Source organism: Hemicordylus capensis, chromosome 2, assembly GCF_027244095.1.
Source record: "Hemicordylus capensis ecotype Gifberg chromosome 2, rHemCap1.1.pri, whole genome shotgun sequence".
Lineage (NCBI taxonomy): Eukaryota > Metazoa > Chordata > Lepidosauria > Squamata > Cordylidae > Hemicordylus > Hemicordylus capensis.
This window is the reverse complement of record NC_069658.1, coordinates 271,007,729-271,032,908: the sequence shown is the minus strand read 5'-3', so window position 1 is coordinate 271,032,908 and position 25,180 is coordinate 271,007,729. Positions and strand designations below refer to the sequence as shown.

General features: G+C 44.8%; 1 protein-coding gene across 4 annotated transcripts in view; it reads right to left on the bottom strand.

Annotated features, from left to right (window-relative positions):
- Positions 1-12,830, bottom strand: part of PTPRG (protein tyrosine phosphatase receptor type G) — a 799,529-nt gene extending 786,699 nt beyond the window's left edge. For 3 of the 4 annotated variants that reach the window (XM_053287905.1, XM_053287902.1, XM_053287906.1), the window contains exon 1: positions 11,915-12,830. Coding sequence is in view for 3 of the 4 variants with exons in the window: in XM_053287902.1 (XP_053143877.1) it covers positions 11,915-11,999 (85 nt within the window). In the remaining variant the exon portion in view is untranslated. The remainder of the gene's footprint in view (positions 1-11,914) is intronic. The other variant, XM_053287907.1, reaches the window with a different exon arrangement.
- Between the last annotated feature and the right edge of the window lie 12,350 nt (positions 12,831-25,180).

Genomic DNA, 25,180 nt, shown 5'->3' with positions numbered 1-25,180 from the left:
CAATGGTAAACCCCTCCTGTATTCTAGCAAAGAAAACCACAGGGCTCTGTGGGCGCCAGGAGTTGAAATCAACTTGACAGCACACTTTACTCAAGAGAGGAGAGCTGGTCTTGTGCTATCAAGCATGACTTGTCCCCTTAGCTAAGCAGGGTCTGCCCTGGTTGCATATGAATGGGAGACTTGATATGTGAGCACTGTAATATGTAAAATCCCCTTAGGGGATGGAATCACTCTGGGAAGAGCATCTAGGTTCCAAGTTCCCTCCCTGGCTTCTCCAAGATAGGACAAGATTTTTTTATTGAACCAAAAACTACCAAAGCATACAGTACGTTTCCAAAGCACAATTATATACAAAGTGGTTGTTTGTACATGATATACCTACAAAGATTTACACACAAGGATTTGGAAACCCACAAGGTTATGAGGTATATGCAGGTAGTACTGTAACTCAGGGGTGGGGGATTACAAGGCACATCAGGTAATGGGGGGGGGTACGTATAACGTCCATTCCCATAATTTGTCCCATTGCTGTTTAGAAGAGATACTCTTGTCTTTTTGCACATAACCATACAAACTTTTCCAGAAGAGATTTACTGTCTCATCTGCGTGAACCTCTTGGTCGCGTCTTCCCTCCCTATTCCTATGCAGGAGCATTGCATAAATGACATACAGGTTTACTAACCTGATTATGAGAAGGGGGACGTTCCAATTCCCTAGTATGAGGGCACCCGTTCCATCCCGTTTCCTTGAAGGTTTATTCTGGGACCTCGAAAAGAGGTTCTATCGCTCAAACCCGAGGTTAGTTCTTCCCAAGTCTGTTTTTCCAAATCAGGCCACTCTAACAGCTTGCTTATTCGCTGCCACACTCTTTTAGCTACCACACACTCTTTTAAGAAATGTGAGTGGGTTTCCCTGAATGTTTTGCCTAGCTCACTAGCTTTCTGTTTACAGGTGATTTTAGGACACTCTTGCTCATCCTCTGGAAGCCATGGCTTAGCCACATTAAGTGGCAGCACTCGGTGGTATAAGCGCCTCCAAGATAGGGCTGAGAAAGATTCCTGCCTGGAACCTTGGAGAAGCCGCTGCCAGTCTGTGAAGACAATACTGAGCTAGATAGACCAATGGTCTGACTCAGTATATGGCAGCTTCCTATGTTCCTATGTAACTAAATTACTTGATCAGGTAACTCCTGAATAGTATTAAAAGACTACTAAATTTCAATAGGTCTTCCTCTAGTAAATTTAATCAAGATGTCAGCCACTGAAAGCTAAGTTAGAAATTGTTAGATGGTGGGAGTCACTGCTATCAGCTGCTACCAGTAACCCTACATGTACACCTACAAAAGGGAAGTGTGTGTGTGTGTGTGTGTGTGTGTGTGTGTCTCTCTCTCTCTCTCCATGACGAATACACTTGTTCAGTGTTTCTGCACACAGTCATTTGCCAAGTTCACACCTGACGTGATTCAAAGAACATCTAAGCATGTGTGAACCCGCCCTGACACACACACAAAGACATCACTGTCTCTTTCCCTCACTCTGTCAGCATGACCATAGATAAGTAGTAAAGTGTGGTATGGAAATTGAGTTAGCACAAGCATGTCTCTATTTTTATTTGTTAGAGGATAAGTAGAAACAGAGACCTGGCTAGTTTTCTAAGAGTCTTCAAACTGGGACTTATAGTAGATTTCCTTGGGGAGAAAAACTCCACAGTGCTGGTGCCACAATGCAGAAGTGTGCTTTTCCATCTGCAGCCCAATGGAGAAGTCCCTCTTACAGCTGTCCTTTGCCCCCAGGTCCTTCTTAGTGACCTTTTATATCAAGCCTGCTGCAGCGCTAGGAGTCAACAGTGGCACCCAGCAACCCAGTTATTCCATTTTTATTGTATGCACACTGCTTTGAGAAAGGAGGTACACAAATGAACAAAATCTCTATTCATACATTATGTTCAACATATGTACAATCTATGTACACTGCTCAAGTACCATTATTCACACATTATATGTGAATTTATGTGCTCAGCACATATAAAGGTCATGCACACGACCACAATCCCTGGCGGGGCAGAGGACCGACAGGTAGGGATGTACACAAACCCATTCGGAGACCCTTCTAAGGACCTCCGAACAGATTTGCGCAACCGGCTGTTCGGCCAGTTCAAAGGCAAGGGCATCGCAATTTAAGGGTGGGGGAGGGTGCACTTACACCTCCCTCAGCTTCCCCACCCACCAGCACTCCGTTTTTCAAAGGCACCTTCGGGATGGCAGCATACCTCCCTGCCGCCTCATCCCCTCCTTGCCCGGAAGTACTGGGCACACATGCCCAGCACACACACAAACATCGCACATGCGCATTTCAGGAAGGTACGCACACACTGGGCATGCACACATGTGCCCAGTACTTCCATGCAAGGAGGGGATGTCGTGGCAGGGAGGTACGCTACCGCCCAGAAGGAGCCTTAAAAAACAGAGCACCGGTGGAGGGAAAACGGGAGGGAGGGATAAGTGCACTCTCCTCCACCTCCGAACCACCCCTGCTCGGTTCCATGCACATCCCTACTGGCAAGGAAGCAGGCTCCTGTCTGCTTCCCCACACACGATCTCTGACCCTTTCCAGGCTCTGCTGCTCACCTGACACGTGATCAGTGCCGTGGTGAACGGCAGAGCTGGAGGAAGCCAGCCCTCTGGCATCCCTCCAGGAGCACAGTGCACTGAGGGATCCTCCCTCAGCCAGACACTCCTGCCGCCCAGTTTGGTGTGTGCTTGTGTTTGATCAGCCTGATCACTTGTGCCCTTAACCCTGGCTAAGCGCTGGGGTAAAGAGTAGCATTACACGGGGTGAGAGTGCCAGGATCAGGAATGATCCTGGCACTCCACACAAGCAGCCTAATCCAGGCTGGGCTGCCCTGGCCTGTGTTAGGCTGCTCACAAGAGTAGCCTCATTGAGTAGTACACTTCCCATCCGTAACCTGCATTTGAGGGAGACTGTACCTACACTCACTTTTAAAACGAACCCATGTACACAAAGACATGTGCATTGTCAGCCAAACTTCAGAAATGCTTATGCTTTGCCAGATGTTTGGAATGCATGTGTACCAACACCTGCACACATGTACTACACGTCTGAACTAGGCTAAAATCTCCCATGAAGCACGGTCTTTATCAAGCTCTCATCAGCTGACCTCAATTGCCAGCAGAGTTTATATGGCCATTGCTAGGCACACAGATGACCAGACGTCTAGCATTTTGTTATCTATATTTTGCTAAGATAGTGCAGACTATTACTTTGCAGCCCTTTTAAGTATAGCTACAGAGCACTTAAATCAGAGCTAACATGATTTCCCAACGCCATCAGCAGACTAAGTGGGACTCTGATCATAACATGTGGCTTCTTAAAGAAAACGTTTTTCATAACTGAACACAAAGAACAAGATTACAAGTTGTGTGATTTCAGTTTAAAAAACTCAGCAAAGCAGCAGTTTTTAAAAATGCATAAGGAAATACAAACATCCCAAATCCTACTCCAAACATCTGACAGACAGTAAGCATTTCTGAAGTTTAGCAGACAATGCACAACAAGCTCACTGATGTTAATTTCTTTCCTCCCAGGGAACTTCACAACTTCTTTAGCATTTCTGTTTGTTCCAGCCAGAATATTACATCAAGAATTCAAAATCCGTAGCAGAGGATAATGGTCATGCCACGAGAAATGGTGCTAGATTACTTATGCAAATGCTTAATTTTTTAAAAAGCTTGCATTTTCCCAATCTGTAGTCAAAAGCTATCTTTCTCAGCTTATTGCCATTAAACGCTACCCCCTCAAAAAAAAAGGTAACGCATCAGACAAGAGCATCCTCAAATAACAAATCCTACTCACTGCAAGCCATTAAATAAGCCCCACTGATTTAAATATAAGAGGCTCTACAAATTTAAGGCACATAATATGGAAACTCTATCACCAGTACTCAGCTGCGCATCTCATGCTCCATTTTCCCCTCAAACTGGCAACTCTTTCATTCCGCCTTTGGATGTGCTGGAATTCTCTCTTTCCCCCTCCCTCGCTCTCTTAAATCACTCTCACTGCATTTGCTAAGATACCCAGCTTCCAAGACTGCTTAACGTTTCAAAAGCTACATCCTGGCATCATTAACTGCAAAACCAGCTTCTGTAAACCTGCTTGTGGATATCAGAACTCTTCCCTCTGCTTTTCCCTCTGAAGCCTGCTAGCCAGCTCATCTGCTACTGCCTGGGAAAGAGAAGAGATATTTGACATTCTTAATCTGCAAGGACTTCATTAGACACTTCCGGAAATATAAAGTACACTGGGGGTGGGGTGGTGGTGGGGAGTAATTCAAAAGTACAGCCGTCATTAAAATGTAAGATGTGTCATCTCCATAAACCATAGGACTAACTCAAGGTCTTGGAGGGCCCTCTCCTGTACATTCTCTATTTTCTAAAAGATAACAGCTACATAAACAAAACACACATGTGCAGAAGAGAAATACCTAAACAAGCACATTACAGAAGTTTCAAACACATTACAGCAGACATGTAAGTAGCTCACAAGAGCACTCAACAAGGAATGAAAGAATTGTTAAAATATCCACAATATTTGAGTATTTTATGTACAGAAGCCAACATCAAAGTGTAAAATCGTGTCTTTAAAAACTTACTGCTACAATGAGAACATTAAACTATACATTATCTCAATTTAGTATAATTTTGCATTATTAAATCTGACTCTGAACATCTATTTCATGATCCAAAGCAATCCGACAAGAAATCCCAAGAGGGGGAAAAATATTTTTCAAGTGGTTTATAGTGCTAGCCCGATAAATACCGCTTTAAAAATGAATATACATGTGTACAAACCCCAAGTCACAATCCAGCACAAAGTTAAGCTAGGCACTTAAGCCTATGGCACCCAATACAGTTATAGAACACTATTAGACAGCTATCAAAGTTCCTGCAAAGAAAATGTATCCTTGTTTAAGAGGAGGGTGTATCCAAATTAGACATATGTTGGTTAATAATTCATAATGTTTGCAATATTCTCCAGCAGCCTGCTCTTAAGTTTCACCGATTTCAGAGGGGTCTAAGTACACTTAACTAGACAAAGGACAGCACACAGTTATTTTCAGGACAGCAGGTATTCAAGTTCCACTGCAGCTTTGTGAACTACTCTTGACAGCTCTGAATACAATCACGCAATATATCAGAGAAGACTGTCCGTATTCATTCACTTAATGGTAAAAGCTATTGTACATCAAGCTGCTTCCTTAAAAGAAATGCCAACTATGAGTAAATTTACGTAAGCAGAGAGAAACTAAGAGCCATCATCCCCAGAACTGTCGCACCTAGGCTACGATTGTCACATATCACATCCATATTTGAGGTATGTTTGGTGGTGGTTTGCTTTCAAATGACCAAAAGAAGCTAAAAGCAGATCTAAGAGGAACCATTTTGTACATCCTTTTTGCTGAGAGCAGCACTTCTTGCTGCACTCTGTGCACGGCCATCACTTGTGCCATCCTAATCAAAATTAAATCATCTGCACCTGACTTGTTTTGAATTAAGAAGGGGGTGAAAAATCTTTTAACTAAAGCCTGCAACAGTATATTGAGGAAAGAAGGGGAAAAACCTTGAGTGGATACTGAAGCAGGTTTGAAGACATCTGGGATGGAGAAGTCAACTTTGCAAGCTTTTCTTTAGCAAGTCCTCTGAGAAGAACAGATTTTTGTTTGGAAGATTTTAAGTTCTTTTGATATATGAAATTGAAAGCCTCTTCTTAACGTTTTGTACCTTAACATCACATCAGTGCTTGAACTGCATACTTTTTCTTACGTAATTTGACCTAATGCCAACATTTATTTTGTTTGTTAAATGACAAATAAAGATACATGAGAGATGAAACGAATCTCACCTTTCTTTACTTGTCTGAACTATCCTTCGATTACCCTCCTCTAATACCACAGGCATTCATTTTGCTTGGAGAGGATATGCCTAAGCTGAGATAAGGTATACTTTCTCAGCAGGCACATATCTCCTGATCAAAAGTGTATCTGTGACAGGATATTCATAGGTAGCATTATTTCACGAAATCCTTATTTGTTCCAGGCAGCCCTGTTTCTCATTTAAGTATGTTACTTGTAAAGGGGATAAAGAGAAGCCCATATACCACCCTCACCCCCCCATGTCAGTAACTAAGTCTAGTAATTTTGCCAAGTGCCCACTGTCTGGCTCCCAAACTTTGCGGCTCCCAGATAAAATTTAAATTTGTTAAGGCCTATGCTATACAACTAGGAATGTACATCAAGGAAGAGGTGATCAGTATACTATCCATGCAACATGCAAAATATCTTTTGTTGTAAGTACAATTTAGCGGTCCAAATGGTACAAGTCACTGGTCACATTTAAACCTTACAAATAAGTTCCTAGTCTCCACCCACTCTCCAAAATGAGCTTTCAGGCTAATACATGCCCATGTTAGTCTTTTAGGCGAATGAGGTTTTATAAAGCTTTCGGTATATGAATGATGCTTTATAGTGTTCAAGAGGACTCTGTCCTAAGGGGCAGGCAACCTAGAATTCACCACGGGTAAACGGGTAAACAGGGAGACTATGAATTATTTCAGTTGCACATACATAGAGACCATTCTCATGAGCAGCCCAACCTGGGCTTGGCTGCCCATGAGAACCGCCAGAATCTGCACGGATCCTGGCGGTACTGCAATGCAAAACCAAGTGCCGCAGCCCAGCTCTTAGCCAAGGTTAAGGGTGCAAGTGTGCCCTTAACTTCAGCTCTGGCATCGTGTGTGCCAACACAGAGACAGGTGTCTAGAACTTCCGTCCCCTGGAGGAATCCCCCAGTGAATTGTGCTTGGTCCTGGCCTCTGTTTACCAGTGCTGCCGGGAGCAGCGGAGAGAATCATCTGCACTGCTCCTGTCTGCACTGGCCGTGAGGATGAGTGACTTACATGCCGCCAGGGCTCAGAGCAGTTGTCTGAGGGAACATAGGTTGGACCCTGTCATTCAGACACACACACACTGCCTGTGTGGTCAGTGAACAACCCCTTAGACTTACTATTAGAGTATGGTTGCCTGGAGCCAGTTCTTCCCCAACACAAGGCATTGATTATTTACCAAATGTCTGTATTTCTCATCCCGCAAATAGCTTCAAACACCTTGCTATCACTCCTGCCCACATTGTATCTACATTTCCCATAGCTGCTGTTTTGCACCTTATCATGCATTTGTAAGACTTCTTGATTTCAGTGATACTTTGTTAGGTTTTACTGAGTGCTAGAGGAAGCCTAGGCACAGCAGTTGTCTGGCAAGAGGGATGTACATCCCTTCCACTCAATCAGAAAAGCTGAAACAAACTTCAGGACGGGCTTTAAAGCCAGAATTAATATTGAGGGAATCTTAACAGGATCATTTTAGGACAGAGGATTTTTGCACTCTCCTAGATCTCACAGAGCCTCATCAAGAGTAAAATATCACAATCAATATGCAGACAAGGCTGGAAATTCTTGTCTGAAATTCTGGAGAGCTGCTGCCAGCCAGGAGACAATACTGAGCTAGATGGACCCATAGCCTGACTCGATATAAGCCAGTTTCATATGACCTATCATTTGGTCTGATTTGCTTTTCTAGTTTGCATTTCAGTTTGTTCAAAGATCAGAATTGAAAGAGACCTCATGCCAGTAGCTAAACAGCAGGGAGTTCCTATTCCACTTTTCTTCAGATAAGTGGCTGGCCCAGAATGATTCAGTGAGTTACATGGATGAATGTGGATTTGGACTCCGGTCTCCCAGGTCCTAGTCAAACACTCCAACCACTATGTTGTGAGCATCTGCAGTTGTCCTACTTTTACTTTCCCCACAAGATGATCCCTGGAGTGTTCCTGCCTCTTCTATTCCTCTTGCACCAGGTCTCAATAGGGATGGTTTACACATTTTGGCTGGCCTTGGTAGCCAGCCCAAGTTTACAGGGGGTGGAGCCACTCTGGGAAGAACACTTGCATGCAGAAGGCTGCACATTCCCTCCCTGGCATCCCCAAGATAGGGCTGAGAGAGACTCCTATCTAATCTTAGAGAAGCTGCTGCCAGTCTGTGTAGACAATACTGAGCTAGATGGACAAATGGTCTGACTTGGTATAAGACAGCTTCCTGTGTTCATACAGTTCCCATGATGCTGTCCCTCCAGGTTGGAAGAGAGAAAGCATCTCCCCTCTAACATCACTTTCAGCTTCAGTGGTTCTCCAAATCATACCATGACTGCTGGGAAGGTGCAATACCTTCCTCCTCAGCTTCAGAGGTGGCTTGGGGCTCATCAGACTTGCCAGAGAGGTGGAGATGCTTGCCACAGTAAACGTGGCAGCCAAGTCTGGGGACCCTGGGATGGCATGCAGAGAATCCTTATTTGTTTTGCTGTTCTAAAACACCGTACGATCTCTTTATTTGAAGAAAAAGAGCAACACAGCAACATATGTAGTATAGGCACCATGAACATCATACTATAGCCTTGTGCAAAGTCATTCACTGGTCCGCCTAACCCAGTATTAGATATCCTACTGACTAGTAGCAACCCTCCAAACCCAAGTCTCAAGTAGAGCTTTTTTCCAAACCCACAACTGAAGGATGGATGGAATCTAAGATCTTCTGCATGAAAACGATGTGCTCTACTACTCAACTATGGCCCTTTTCCCAACTGATATCCACCACAATTCTTTATAAGTTACTATTTGCCTTTGAACAAGTGTATGCCGATATCTAGTGTCAAGTTTCCCACTTAAACAGATCCCTTCTATACATATTATTGCCATTCAGTGCCATTTGACTGTACATCTTACAGGTTGGACCTTGGACATGAAGGCAAGCAGAACAGATCTGTAGTATCTGTAATGCATAGGTGTATCTAGTTCAAATTCCACTGATATAAATTCACAACTCTTACAATCGTGTCATATTAAACTTACATCAGTGCTTGTTTTCTTCAAGTGTTCCCATAGCCTGCCTTCTAGATGTAATTACTGTACAATATACATCAGAATCAGAAAGAAAGGCTTCACTTGGAAGAATGAAATCGAGAAGAAATCAATACAAAGAAGATAAATGTTTCTTCTCAAGAGCTGCAGAATTTCAAACAGATAGAAGTTTTAACCCTCTGTTTGAATTGAAATCCCTTCTTTGTCTGAAAGAGCTGCAGGAAGAGGAGACAATTCAGATATGACCAAACTGTTTTTATGGGTGTATGATTTTGATCTTTTGGTTTTTAAAACCTCTCCCTCACCTCCAAACTTTTATTTCAACCTATAAAGTGATCCAAGATTTTTTGGGGGGAAACGTATCAAAAAGGTCAATGCCACAAAGCTTTCTTCATTTAATCATAGCTATAAAGAGGCACTAATAAAAATGATCAAAAGCCTAATAAACCAACCCACAGCATGGAGAGGAAGATACATGTGAAGTCTGAAGAAGATATTAATGGGGGAAAGGTGCGGATGCAAGCAACATCCATTGATTATGAGGTTTCCTTAACTGAATTTGTACTGCTGGCTGAAATCCTAAACACACTTACTACATAAAAGATTCATTTAACTCTAGAGTAACCATGCATAGAACTGAGTACAATCCTAAACACATATGGAGCAAGTACCACTGAACTCAGAGACTTATTTCCAAGGGCTGTGTTTCACATCAGTTTCCAAGACAGTCCTGCCTATCTGAAAAATATTCTTTAAAAACCATGTCGAGCAGGCTATTATATAATTATATAATTGGAGATATAAAAATAAAATTAGAAACATGATGCTGTTGTAGAAGACAGATTCAGCTACCCATGAAAAAGAGGGACTGGAAACATTTTCTACAGAACTGCATACATGGGCATTTTATACACTTGGTTAGGAATACATGGTTAAGCTCTGGGCATCTTCCCAGCTGCGGTAGCCAATATGATACTGAAAAAATTAAAAACAAGTGACGGGAGCAGACAATAATGTCCTACCTTCTGTAAAACAGGGATGGGTTAATTGTAAGTTTAAGAATAGCTCTTATCAGGAGATCTGTGCACATATGTTGGGAGACTTTGGGGATCTATGTTGAATAGAATCCAGAAGAGACAGAAGCTCAGCAGTGCCTCTACTGGCCTTCCATGTTACTGTATATGAGGGGAGTGGGGGTGGGGTAAACTCCCCCCCTCACAAAGCTTCACTGACATGTTTAACTTTGCTCCGCTCCAGGCTATTAAAAAAAAGGTGGGGGAGGAACAAGTTTGTTGTGTTTTGCAACTCGTAGAGAACATTGCTTTTAACCAATATTTCACTATGTCCAAAGAGGGTAAGCAAAGGTTGACAGTCTCTCCCCCACCCGCAAATTAACACAGTATGTTGTGAAGCAGCAGACTCAAGTAAACGCCCAGCAGCCTGGGAATTATTTTGGCTATGCCCAGCTCCCAGACCTGCTAGGAGAAGGCAAGGCAAGAAGCGAGATTTCAAGCCAGTAGTCTCCATCATTCACCCTGCTCAAACACTGGACACCGCGTATAAGCTCAGCATCCCCACTTCCTCTCCCCCTGAAGCTGGATCTGATCTTGTCTATCAAGGTCAGTGATGTGACACTATCCAAGCCTCTCATGGCCAGGGGTGTGCAGAACTGCTGCAGGTGGAGGCAAAAAGGAGTAAAGAGGGTCGAAATAAATGAGAGGGGGCTTCCTGTTAATATCAGAACAGGTATTCCTGTCAAATGGGTGGTAGATATTATTCCCCACCTAAACAGCATCACTGGAGTGTCTGCCTGTGCACACATAGCCTGGCATGCAGTAGAGGTGCTCAACCTCTCCCCCAAAACACACACACCTGCTGGCATTCATATCCTGTGATGCCCCGGCTCTGCCTAGGGAAGCACTGCGCCAAATCCGAGAGCTTGGCAGGGCGAGGGAAAGGCTGGGGGTGGGGGGGAGAGGGAGAGAAGAGATTCCCAATATCTTCCCTTCTCAGAAAAAGGCGATTACAGAAGTGCTGTGGAGAGACTCAAACCTCAAGTTAGGGGATCCGAGGGGGTTCTGCCCCCTAAAACCTTCAGCTCACCAGGCACTGAGCAGTTGGTGAAGGGGGGGGTTCCATGTGGCTGCTAAAAGGGCAGAGATAAGGTGAGGTGATAGGCGTCAGCAGAAGGTATAAAGTGGTGGTCCTAATACATACACTTATGCGCCGGAGTACACCATACACACACAGTCTAGGCTGAGGAAGCCGGGAACCGGCGGGCACAATCACACTCACTCATTCAGGGATGGATGGGATCCTACTACTACACGCTTCGCACCACAGGAGGGATGCTCGGCTCTCGCCCATTGATTGCCACAAGGATAGAACGGATGAAGGGCTGGAGTATGCAAAGAAACGGGGCAGCCCAGAGACAGCAAATGTGCAGATATGTGAGAAGTTGTGCAGAGTGTTAAGGCGGGGGGGGGGGGGGCGGCGGTTTACATTCTCGCTCTAGTGGTTCTTTCCTCCTCCTCCACCCACAATTCCCAAAATCTCCCCGGTCCAGAAAGGATGCTCTACTGCATCCCCAGGAATCAGCCTCCTCATTATCTCCAGAGTCTCAAGACAAAAAAATGATTTCCACTAAGCGGCACAAGCTTCATGCCACACACGCCTTCCTTCCGAATGAGGAAGACGATGGAGCAGATTTAAGGAGGAAAAAAGAAAAATAACCCTTTCCCCTCTCTAGGGCTACAAGCATCTGTCCTTCTCTACCATAAACTGGGCGGGGGGCGAATTGTACGGACACGTAAAAAGCAGGGCGGAGGGGGAGAGACACACACAAGGGAAGAGAGAGCTGCGAGTCTCCTTAGCGCTGCTTCACCCCGCTCTCCAAGCCTAAATCCATCCCATATTAAGATTTCCACTCACCGGGGAAACACACCACGTAATGGAGCACGGAGATGGTGATTTTCAAGAAAAAGATCCAGCAACACGGTTGCAGTAGCCTCCGCATGTCCAAAGCCGCACATCGAAAAAGCAGAGGGGTTCTCTTTAAGTATATTTAAAAAAAAAATTAGGAGGATTCCACACACGGGCGGGGGGGGGGACTTGTTGAAAAATTACAAAAGTTGCAGACTTTCCTGCCTTTTAGCTCGAAACAAAGAGAAGAGGGAGAATTTTTTGTTGGAGAAAAAATAATGCCTCCCCCTATTTAGAAAATAAGACTAAATCGGCGCGTGCACAGCCTCCCTCTCTCTCCTCCCCAGAGTTGTCCCCTGGATCTCGGCGTGTGTGCAAAGAGAAGGAGTCCCAGAGTTCAGCAGAGGAGCAGAAGCCCCGCTCCAGGCCTGGAGAGCGAGCGCTGGGGGAGTGGGGGAGCCGAGAGCTCACAACTTCACTCTAGCCCGCAAAAACAGCAGCGACGGCGCCGGGAATCGGTGGAGGATAAAGAGCGCCTCGGCTAGGCTCGGACTCTCCTTTCCTCTTCATGCGGGCAGCTCCTTGCAAGGCCAGAGGGAAAAAGGCATTCTTGCAAACAGCAATAAGAGCAGTGGCGGCGGCAACAGCAGCGAAATCCTCTCCCCAGCCCAAGCGACCGAGGACTCCTAGCAGCGGCAAAGAGTAGGGCTGCCCAAAGCGGCTTTCAGTCCATCCCGCTGCTGGAAGTTGGGGCTCCGGGGAAAGCTGGCGAGGAACAGTCAGGCAGGAGCTGCTGGACGCTTTCCATTCTTCCATACAGGAAGTAACATGTGAGCCTGGATCCTGGCTGAGACTTTAAAGCGGAGAGGGAGAGGGAGCGGAAGGGAGCGAGAGAGGGTGAGGAGAGGAGAGGAGGCGGGGGCGCGCAAGGGGGGAAAAAGTGGGGGGAGTCTGGCTTTGCGCGCACTCGAGGCTCTTAAAGCGGCAGCGCACGCGTGCAGCGTGCCTTTCTCTCACATCCATACACACCACGGGCAATCCGGCAGAAGTGGAGGGAGAGAGCGTACTGGAGGAGAGGCTGCTCTGTATGTATGCTTATACATAGACATCTGTTCTTTTACACTCACACACACACACAGAGACATTTTCTGTATACTACACCAGCCCCTCCTCTTCAAGGGGGAACCCTGGGATTTGTTTCAGCATTCACACGTGTGTGCCTAAGCTCTCATATACGCCCCTTTGAACAAGATGCACACTTAACACACTCTTCACACACCCGTAATACCTCTCCACTGAACTGAACATAGATACATGCCGTGTTCATTGTGCGGTGGATCAGCGCACACAGACTTTCTGGAATATAAACAGACCCAGCCTTTTTTCTTTACGTTCCCTCTGTGTCGCATGGATGGGACTCTGCTGGAGAGCTTCACTCACATGCATTCTGCGCGGGAGACACAGAGGAATTCTCTCTCCCCGTGGATCATCCGCCTGGAGTGGACATGGACAGCCTATTTCTACACACACTCTACTTACAGAATATTTAAAAATATTTACTACTAAAGATTTCCTTTCGCATTCATCTCCTACCTGAACATGTACGTATGCATGATTCTGTGGTATATACACATTCCTTGCTTCTCATGTAACCTAGTAAAGAGAAACACAAAATCTCTCTCACGCACACCCCTTCTGTGTCACATGTATATGCAAGTGCTCCGGTGCACGGATTTCCCCCCTCGAATTTGTATAATGTCTGAACTCTGCAGGCACATATGCACACTTTTACGTACTTAAGAGCATTCTCTCTTTCACACATAGATGCTTTTTTTTCTCACTCTCTCCTACTGCTCGCTCTCGCACACACACTTTCTGTCTCACAGCAAATGAGCACCCTGTTCTACACAGCGCGCGCGCGCACACACACTTTCTGCCCGGAAAAACCCGCGGGTTCATTCCCAGCCCCTTTGCAAAATCAGGACGGCTGCACATTTTTTCAATTTCCTGACAGCAGGGGGGCTTAAAGCAATATCGATCCATTTAGCGCCGGGGCCTCTCTAACGAGTGAAATACAATAGCTAGCATCGCGACGTGCTTTAACTAAACAGCTCTAATCCGATCAAGCATCATAAAATAATGTAGACATATGCTCAGTCAGTCATAGGCGTCTGAATATAGGGTTGATTGGATTTTTGTTTCTTTTAAACAGACATCACGTTTTAGAAGATCCCGGCATTGCGATCTGAGCAGCGGCGGAGAGGTTAAAAGGAACCTATAGCTGTGATCAGAGTGAAGCAGAGCCCAGAGGCTAGGCTGATCCCTAGCGAGATAGGAGGGAGCGATTTCCTTTTTAGCCCATGCGTTTAAATAAAAAGCAATCCGGGAGAGGCGTTCTGAGGGAAATGCCTTATCTGTAATGAGTTTTGTCCCTTCCTTTAGACTGGGAGATTTTATCGAATTTTAGTTATAAGCAGCACTGTATTTTGCCTTTATGCTGCTCCTAACTAGTGCCTGAGAGCTGGCTTTTTTCCCCCTGACGAAATGTGTAATTGAGTCAAGATAATTTGGCATTTGTAAAAAAAAATTTTTTTTAAACCACTCTTATCTAAATTGTATCTGTTTGAAGCTACTTGTACTACCACACCATCCTGAATACATGCCAGTCTGTGTTTTATTTCATCTATTTATTATGTTTAATACAAATGTATAATGTGTAATACAAATGCCTCTGGTTGCATCCATACATTGCACAAGCTAAGAGTATTTTAAAGCTATTTACATTTGTATTTGCTCATTTTAAAGCTCTTCTTATTGAGGTGACACAAACCCACAAGTCTTTTGAGAATTCCTTGTGTATTCTCACCAAAGAATAGGTAGAAGGGCTTCATCCTGACCATTCTGCATGCTGGCCCCCATCCAGCCCAAGCCACTATGCACATGCTGAACAGGTCCTCCAAATCAATTAGCACAAGAATCAAACATGATGCTGGGTGGCACATGATGCTACCCAGATCACACATGATGCTAGGGATGCAATCTTGTGTACATGTATTTGGAGGTAAGGCCCATTATACTCAGTGAGATTATTTCATTCCCCTCCCCCTTGCTCCTCCTTGCACATTGAGACATCTGAAAAGGTCTTCTCCAAGTGCCTCCACTTTCTACTACTACTGCTGCTACTGCTACTACGACTACTACAGTAACAGCCACTGGAGGGATACTGTGCTGGGTCTGTACAGGGACAGCCCCCCCGCCCCCCGCCAGCTAAATATGAGAGAATCTGACTTTTAGAATCCACCTTTTTGGCCAGGTGGCTGTGGTGAATCTCCTCGGGTAAGCCCTTTCTGAAGTACAATTGGGTGGTGATATGAGAGAGAGAGCCTTATAGCCCACCCACCCCCACCCCAAGATGTGGAACTCCCTGTCCTGGGAGATTATCTTGGCTTCCGGTTTGTCTGTCATACAACAACTGCTGAACACCTGTTTGTATTAGTCAGGTCTTTAGTTAGTTGTTGTTGGCTCTCACATTGGTCACTTTGATTTTGTTTTTATGCAGTGTAATTTTATTTTGTTATTTTACTTTCTTGTAATTGAGGCTAGTGTGCTGTTTTTATTCTTTTGTATGAACCGCCTTAAGCTATCTCTAACTGGAAAGATAAGACAAAAATGATCTAAAATAAAGGGGAAAATACTACTTAATAAATATGCTTATGTTTGTGATGCACTGCTGCAATCATAAACACACTTATCAGGGAACAGGAACAAATCCATTTAGACTCAGTGGGAATTACTTTTGAGCAACAATTTTGACTTACAAACAAATATGTTGCTTAAAGATGTTCTAATTAATATGCCAGTGGCCTTTTAATTCACAGCTTACTCTTACAACAAACTGTTCATCTCTTGGGGTTTGGTGGCATCTCTCAAAGCTTTAAAAACAAATGTCCTCTGAGGACTTTTATACTGTGTTGTCTTGATGCTGCTGGGCTAAGTATATTTCCTCCACTAAGGCTATAAGCACATCAGTGCCTGGGTCAAAAGATGGGACAATCCCTTCCTCATTTAAAGAATACAGCCAGGAGGACCGTTCAATGATTGTATCTTCTTCTGACCCAGGAACTGATGTCCTCATAGCCTTAGTGGAGGGAATACGCTTAGCCCAGCAGCATCAACACAGTGTAGCATCTCTAGGCATCCTTTCCATAACTTCTCATTGGCCAGCCCTTCATTCAAGCCACAGCCCAAATTCAAAAAGGGAACAATGTGTCAAAATATGGAAAAGTTCTAAGGTGTTTACTGCAGAAATGACTACTTCACTGAAGCGCCAATTATTTAGACAATCTCAGACAATCCCACCACAATGAAACTATTATGGACTTCTTCATGCAACCAGGCAAACAAGAGCCTGGAAGAGCCTGAAAACAGGCTGCCACATTTATTGTTGCATCCATTAGAGCAGAAGAAATTGCTGCCTACTCACCCAAGGACATGACCCAGTACCCAAAGTACACACTACACTACACTATTCTGTCAAGCCTTTCGGTCACCTGGGGTTCCAGGCGATCACTCTTGGGTTGCAGGGGAAGATGTAATTCTGCCAGAGAGGGGCAGTTTTGGCACCTTTAACCCTTTCTCTTGCCCTCCATGTTTCGATTCCTCAGGCCAGGCAAGCTCGGCCTTCGTCAGCAGAGACAGCCCCTCATCACTGGCCTGCTTGCTTTTAAATAGTCCCTCACATCTCCCACAAGTCTTGCTTGGACCAATCCAAGATCCCATTCCCAAGTCTCACAAGACCAGGTCAGCGCTCCTTTGTCCTGACCAGGCCGCTGTAGCCAGCCAAGATGCAGCCACCCCACCTGCATCCCCAATTGGGGCTGACAAGCAAGATGGCTGACAAGCACCCTTGGCTAGACTTGACCAGCACCCGGGTTAAGTGCTTCTAAGTTCTCCCCACCTACGGCCATCATGCCCTGACATTTATAGACTGTTTTCCTACAAATGTTCTCAAACAGTTTACATTTGAATGAATGAATGAATGAATTAAGCTTCCTAAATGTAGAATGCTGTACCAACCCTCTGTTGGAAAGTGTTGAGCTAACACAATTCATAGCTTTATTAAGCCTCTAGTTTAAGGATTAGGACCAAGAATATTTGCCCACAATAGCAGTGGATACTTCAGTCACTGTCTTAAATTTAGTTGCACTTCAAGATTTGTATACTGTTGTATAGCGGAAAACTGGTCTTGTGGTAGTAAGCATGACTTGTCCCCTTAGCTAAGCAGGGTTCACCCTGGTTGCATATGAATGGGAGACTTGATGTGTGAGCACTGTAAGATATTCCCCTAAGGGCAGAGGTTCTCAACCTTGGGTCCCCAGATGTTGTTGGACTTCAACTCCCATAATCCCCAACCAAAGGCCACTGGGGCTGGGGATTATGGGAGTTGAAGTCCAACAACATCTGGGGACCCAAGGTTGAGAATCCCTGCCTTAGGGGATGGGGCTGCTCTGGGAAGAGCATCTAGGTTCCAAGTTCCCTCCTTGGCATCTCCAGGATAGGACAAGATTTTTGATAGGACAAGATTTTTTTATTGAACCAACAAACTACCAAAGCATACAGTACGTTGCTCCAGGAAAGGGCTGAGAGAGATTCCTGCCTGCAACCTTGGAGAAACTGCTGCCAGTCTGTGTAGACAATACTGAGCTAGATAGACCAATGGTCTGACTCAGTAAATGGCAGTTTCCTATGTTTCTATGATTCTTTTTCTTTCAGTAGCTTAACACAGAAAACAAAACAAGCAAAGAAAGAAAGAAAGAAAGAGTACACATCCACACGCTTAGAACAGTTAATGTATCAAGGTCAGAGAAAGATGCCATAACAATGCCAATAGAGTGTCAGGAGAACCCAGCCAGACCTGCACTCCAAAGAAGGCTCAGCTGAGGAGGAGAAAAAGCTGATCTTGCTGGAGCCTCTGACACTGACCATGATTCAGCAATGAACACTGTTCTGGAGTAAGACCTCGGATCAAGACCAGGCTAAATCCAGGAATGGGAGGAGCTTCCTAGTCCTAAATCACCCCTTCAGTTGCACCAGACATGGCAAAAACTCAACTTGGAAGCTCCTTGCAAAACCTGTCCTTGAGTTGCTGTTCCTATGTGCCTCTGGTATCCACTACAGCTTTTCGCTTCAGTGACCCTGTTCACTGCCTTTCCTGCTGCTGCTTAGCCTCAGGAACAGTATCCCTGCCTTGTGCCTCATATGCCTTTCTTACCCAAGCTGCAGGCATTGACACAGGGCCTCAGCAGCCACTTCATGCCACCGCTGGTGACAAGTAGTTAGATAGACAACTCCTACATACCTCTCTGGGTCTGTGCTAGGGGTGTACACGAATCAATTTGTACGATTCAAGCTCAAATCGAATTACAAGGACTTGAATTTATGTGTCAAAAACAGCCATTTTGGCTGGCTGCCTTGATGAATCAATCTCAAATCACTCAAATTGATTCGAGTGATTCAACCGCCATTTTGAGGACCATTTTTCTGAGAAAAACAGGCCTTAAAATGGCGCTTCCCCCCAGGAACGCTGGTCTACCAACTGGATTCAGCGGGTAGACCAGTCCTCCACTTTGGACTTTGCGCATCTGCCCACCTCAGAGGACTGGTATACCCAAGTAGACCAGTCCTCTGAGGTGGGCTGATGTGCAGATTCTGGCGTGGAGGGCTGGTCTACCTGCCGATTCCAATTGGTAGACCAGCTCTCCTCGGGGTGGGGGGAAGTGCCATTTTAAGGCCCATTTCCCCAGAAAAATGGGCCTCAAAATGGTGTTTAAAAAAACCAAATCAATTCAGGTCGAATCAGGGTCGTTCACTTTGACCCCAAATTGCACCCTCTAATTTGAGGGTGATTCAATTCAGGGTCACAATTGCAAATTACCCCTGATTCAACCCAAATTGATTTGGGGTTGCATCGAATTGCACACCCCTAGTCTGCGTCTGCATCTCCCTTGAAATTTCCTGCATGTAAAGGGGAAATTCAGAATACTCCCTCAAGTGATTAAGGGACACCCTGAAAGCACATTGGGGCATCTTCCAGTGATATCAGGGGAGGTGCACTCTTGGCACGACCCCATCCTGATTGTGTGTTGTATCCAGATCTGGATTATATGAGAATTTGTCTGATATGGACTATATGAGAGTTTTTCTGCACTGGGAGTACCAGGTCACATTTTAACCTCTAACATATGTGTGCAGTCACAAGTGTGTGTGTGTGTGTGTGTGTGTGTGTGTGTGTGTGTGTGTGTAAATCAAAATCTTGGTATTTGCTGCTGCAATTTCAGGACACTCACCCGTAATCTGAATCAGAACATTCAGCACTGACAACCCTATTATTTATGTTTTAGGTCATTCACCAGCATGTGGCACAGTCAGTGAAGTTGGTTTTTAGTCTTACACACAAACGTTTTCTGATATTTTGATCATATTTCCCCTGCTCTGTTAATTGATCCAGTGGATTGTCCTCAGTGTAATCATTCTAATGGAAATGGAGTCTTCTTTGAGAGCATCTATTATGCATTTTTCCTTTAGAACTTGCTAGTGATGTACATTTATCCACACTTAAAATGTACTTGATGGGGGCAGGGGGAGCCATGTGTGGAAGAACTCACTGATTCACCTCCAAAGGAGCATAATCACTCAGTTCCACAATTGAGCCAAGATTCCCCAAGCATTTGAAATAAACAACACTGGTTGACACAATGAGGAAAATTACTCAAAGTAGTTTCACTGAAATTAAAAGGACTTTTAAAATTTCAATGGGACTCCTTTGAATAATCTTACTCATCATGTAGGCCACTGAGATCACAGACTCTCTGCATTACATCAGTGGAAAGCCTTAACACATAAATGCAGTGCTAGCTCACTTAGAAGATAATACATTCATTATTCAGGATTAATGAAAAGATAGTGATGATATCCTAACAGTCTATGGAATCATGCCTACCTGTCTGCCATTAAGCTACTATTTCCTATCTCACTTCCAAGTCAGTGAGAAAGTATCATCTCAGAAGGCAATATTTTCAAGCCCAGCTAGCAAATTCTACAGCATGCTCTCCTGAAACCCGGGCAGCTTCCTAACAATGTACTGTTTCCAAAAATTCTTCATGGAGCATAGTCCTCAAATTACAAAAGCCCAGGTTGTACAATTTGTTGCACAAATGTGCAACGTAAGCCCAAACAAAATATGTAGTGATAACTGGCATAGTTACCTGACACTAAAAATGAACATATTCCTGTTATGACAATTAAAGAAAAACAGAGATAATAGAGATGAAACCACTTAAAAATATATTTTGAAGCCTAGAGGATCCCCCCCCCCCACCACACACACAGCCCAAGTGAATATTTTCTGCCACAGAATATTAGGAAGCACAGGAGACCTGAACTGACTACGTGTCACTGAAACAACTCTATGATCTTCTTAGCTCTCCTTATATAACCATGCACATGGTCAAAAATGCTCCCCATAAGCCCCATCCCTGTGATGATACAATATACCAGCCTGCTCCCACTGCTGGCTCTCTATGAGGGTAGTGTTTGAACAACACAAACTCTGTGGGGAGAGATCCTCCCCATGATGAGGAATGCTGGTGCTTCCAAATTACGGGGAGCTAGTTTGGATGAGACAGCCACTGGCCCACATGATTAAGAAGAAGACTTGTCGAGAGCACACTCATGGAGACATCCTCTACAGATGTCCCATGGCCCTCCCAGCATATCCCTTTATCACGAGTCGGGGTGGGGGGAACTGTTCATCCAGATGATATATCTATATAGTGCGTTGTATTCTATTCAGTGATAATTTGTTTGGACATTAGTCCCAAGGGGGATCCTGTAGATGGTGTGGAGGTGGAGTCAAGAGGGAAAGGGAGGGGAAGGACAACATGGAGTTGTTGCTGAATAAACGTTTAGTTAAACCTACTTAAAATTTCCTTGGGTGCTATGAGTGAAACAGCTATAAAACATTGGCTGATGAGATTTTGAAACAGCTAAGCGTGTGAGCCTGCAAAGCTTGTGAATGTTCCTACAACTTGGTTTCTTTGCATGACTGGGCCTACATTCCTGAACTGCTTTTTACTATCACTGCTGCTGATTGTTTCTCCAGCTTCCTGACCTGCATAACCCTTGAAGGTACTTTTTCCTTATCAATCCTGGACTCTGTTGTTCACCGGATGCCCACTGCAGCATGGCTCAGATCCTACTACCACCTTTTTTCTTGTCCAGCCCAGGAGAACCTGCTCTTCCGTGGAAACAATGAAGGTCCTATTTCTGCAATTACCTCCTCACCATACAGACCCTTGACTTTACTCCAACAAAGCAGAAGGCTATATTGCTTCACTGCCTGGACCCTAAAGGCCAAATAATATATAAATATATAATCATTTACCCTTTCCTGTCAACTTGAAGGGGATGCCAATTCTTATGAAACTGCTCTTCAAGCTTTAGATGATGATGCCAACCCTACTTTGAATGTGATTGTTGAACATTACAAGTTCTATTCCAGATCCCAACTGTCTGGCAGATCTATCAATCGATACATCACAGCATTGCATGCCTTAACTGTAACCCGTGAGTTTGCCAAATTTACTGATGAAATTATCAAGAACCAAATTGTTATGAAAACTGCATGAAGAACTGCTATGGGAGTGGAAGCTTATCTTGGATAAAGTTATAAGAATGGCCAGGAGGGTGGAAAATGCTCTTCACAGTTCCAAATGGCTCTCCTTGGTACCCCAAACCCAACCTCCTGAAATCCAGGATGTTCAGTTTAAATCCTTCCAAACCCAATCTTCTCATATGGCACTGCCCCAGAAATTGGCAGCACAAGAAAGCAGGAGCTACCAACGCTACCAATGTGGAGACTCTGCCCACAAAGCCAGTTTTGCTCACTGTCCTGCATGGAAGGTCACTTGCAACAGGTGCTAAAAATTGGCGGTTGGGGGGTTGGCGGTTGGGTTTTCAAGTCTGCTGTCTACTCCATTACTGATTCATCATATGATAAGGATGAGGCAGATGAACCGCTTCTTGATCACATTTTAAGTGTGACAGAATCAGAGCCTGCTTCCCCACATTGTCAAGTTAAACTCAATAGCAATAGCAATAGCACTTACATTGATATACCGCTTTATAGCCGAAGCTCTCTAAGCGGTTTACAATGATTTTAGCATATTGCCCCCAACATTCTGGGTACTCATTTTACCGACCTCGGAAGGATGGAAGGCTGAGTCAACCTTGAGCCCCTGGTCAGGATCGAACTTGTAACCTTCTGGTTACAGGGCGGCAGTTTTTTTTTTACCACTGCGCCACCAGGGGCTCTTCTGCGCCACCAGGGGCTCTTCTGCGCCACCAGGGGCTCTTCACTCAATGGCCCTGAAATGTGGATGTGGATTGATTCTGGTTCTCCTTACACTATCATTTCCCATCTACCTTACAAGAAACTCCTTACTGCATCATATCTGCACTTGCAGCCTTCAGATGTCCACCCATAGAGATGTGGAGGTTCCCCTATTGCCATAAATGGATACTTCACTGCTGTCCTGGAATACAAAGGATGTACTGCAGAAGGGAAAGTCTATGTGTCACAAAAAGGAGTCTCAATATTGGGCTGGAAACATCAAAAAGATAATTCAGATGAAGGCAAATGCAATACCTGTACAACACAAAGTGAGGAATGTACCCAGAACATTGTGCCAACCACTTAGAGAGGAGCTCTTAAGACTACAGCATGCTGACAACAGAAAGGCTGTTGATTCATCAGAATGGGTCTCTCCCATTGTTCTTGTGTGGAAATCATGTGGTACACTTCAAATGTGCATAGATTTAAGAGATGTGAACTCCAACATGGTAGTGGATCATCCATTACCCAATATCAATTAAACGCTGCTTACTCTGAAAAAGCCCTCCATGTTCACAACTTTGGAATTATCTTTGGCCTGTTATCAAATTCCTCTGCTCAGAAGTTCTCACAAATACACAGCCTTCATTACCCCAGAGGATCTTTTTCAATACAAAAGACTGCCCTTTGGATTAGCCTCTGCAGCTTTAGTATTTCAATGAATGATGCATGCAATTCTTGGGACTACGGATGGAATTGCTTACTTTCAGGATGACATTTTAGTGTATAGCAAAACCACTGAGGAGCAGGATGCTAAGCTGACAGAAGTCTTAAGAAAACTCCGACATCACTCACTTCCTATCGCTGCAGAGAAATGCCAGTTTTGCATGCACTTGGTGACGTACTTGGGACACACACATCTCAGAGTGGCATACATCCCAAAACAGACTTGGTGAAACTATTCGGGAAGCACCAGAGCCACACAGCAAGGATGCATTTAACTCATTTTTAGGACACCGTGTGTATTACTTTAAATTTGTTAGACAATTTGCCTCAAAAGTTGCTCCACTGCATCTTTAAAAAAAGAAAAGAAGAATGTAGCATTTAACTGGGATGCATTCTGCAAGGCTAGTTTTCAGACTATCAAACTGGCCATTGCTGAAAGCCATGCTCTCACTTCTTTTGACACCAACAGGCACACTATTGTAACCACCGATGCTTCTGAATATAGTTTGGATGCTGTCTTGACCCAGCAATAAGAGGACAAGGAAGTTACAGCTGTCTTTGCTTCCAGAGAAGATGTAGAAGCTATTCAGAGAAGATGTAGTAGCTGTTCTCACTTGCAGCCTAACCTAAGCTAGGGATGCCTAGATTGGGTTAGGCTGCACATGAGAACCGTCAGTGATCACATCTTCTGAATGGAAAGTGACCTTCAGTGCTGATCAAGCACTTCCTGAACTTAAACCTTACATAACTAATGGATGGCCATTCAAAGACAAGGTACCTGGACATCTTCAACCATACATGCAAGTAGTAAGTGAGCTGTCTCTTCTCAATGATCTGGTGCTGAGGACTGATTGTTTGGTGGTGCCAACCTCCTTACAAGCAAAAAGGGTCAAAATTGCCCATGAAGGTCACCTGGGCATGAGCTTGACTAAAAGGCGAATCAGATAAAGTTTTTGATGGCCAGTTATGGACAAACACATTGAAAATGCAATCCGGTACTATATAGCTTGTGCTGTATCTGACAAATTCTAGCAGACTTTTACCACCCCCTTGACTCCAGCAGAGTATCCCAATGGTCCCTGAGGAAAACTTGCTCTGGATATAATGGGGCCCTTTGATAACCAACCCACAAAATAAAGATTTGTCATAGTGGTGGTGGATTACTATTCCAGGTGGCCAGAAGTTTTATTTGCTGACAACATTACTGCAAACAAGGTGATCCAGTTCATGGCTGCAGTTTTTGCAAGGGAAGGTTTTCCTAAAGAACTACTACTACTACTATCTAAATACTGCTTTTCAACATAAGTTTCCTAAGTCAGCAGGCACCAGGGAGGCAGTGGATGCTCTGAACCGGGGCTTGGAGGCTGTTCTGGTCTGGATGGGGGCAAACAAGCTGAAACTCAATCCAGATAAGACGGAAGTACTCTGAGTTGGTAGAACTGATCATCCTAGTAATTAGGTAAATCTGGTCTTGGAAGGGGTCACGCTCCCCCTGAAAGAAAAAATCTGCAGCATGGGGGTGCTTCTGGACCCAACACTGTGCATGGAGGTGCAGGTAGCGGTGCCTTTTACCAATTACAGCTGGTACACCAGCTGCGAACCTACTTAGAGAAGTTGGACCTGACCTCAGTCACTCATGCATTGGTAACATCCAGATTGGACTACTGCAATGTGCTCTATGTTGGGCTGCCCTTGAAGACTGTTCGGAAGCTTCAGCTGGTTCAGAATGCTGCGACAAGGATGTTCATGGGTGCAAGTCGCTTCACGAATATTACACCTATTGTGCGTCAGCTTCATTGGCTACCAGTCCACTTCCGGGCTAGATTCAAGGTGCTGGTATCTATATATTTAATTATTTTAGCTGGCATGCATGCCCAGGATTTGGCAGCAGAACTCTTGCGAGAGTTCCTGGCATTGGGGCGAGAGATTTTGGGGCAAAAAAATGGCAGAGGATGGTGGCGGCGGCGGGCTGAAAAACGGGAGGCAGCAGAGAGACGGCCTGGCCTGGCCAGGCCGGGCCGTCCCAGGTAAGGGGGAGGCGGCAGCGGTGGCGGCAAAGCCCAGTCTGGACACCGGGGGCGGAAGGCAGTGGCAGAACAGCAGGCCAGGCCGTCCCGGGTAAAGGGGAGGTGGCAAAGCCCGGATTGACAGCCGGGGGC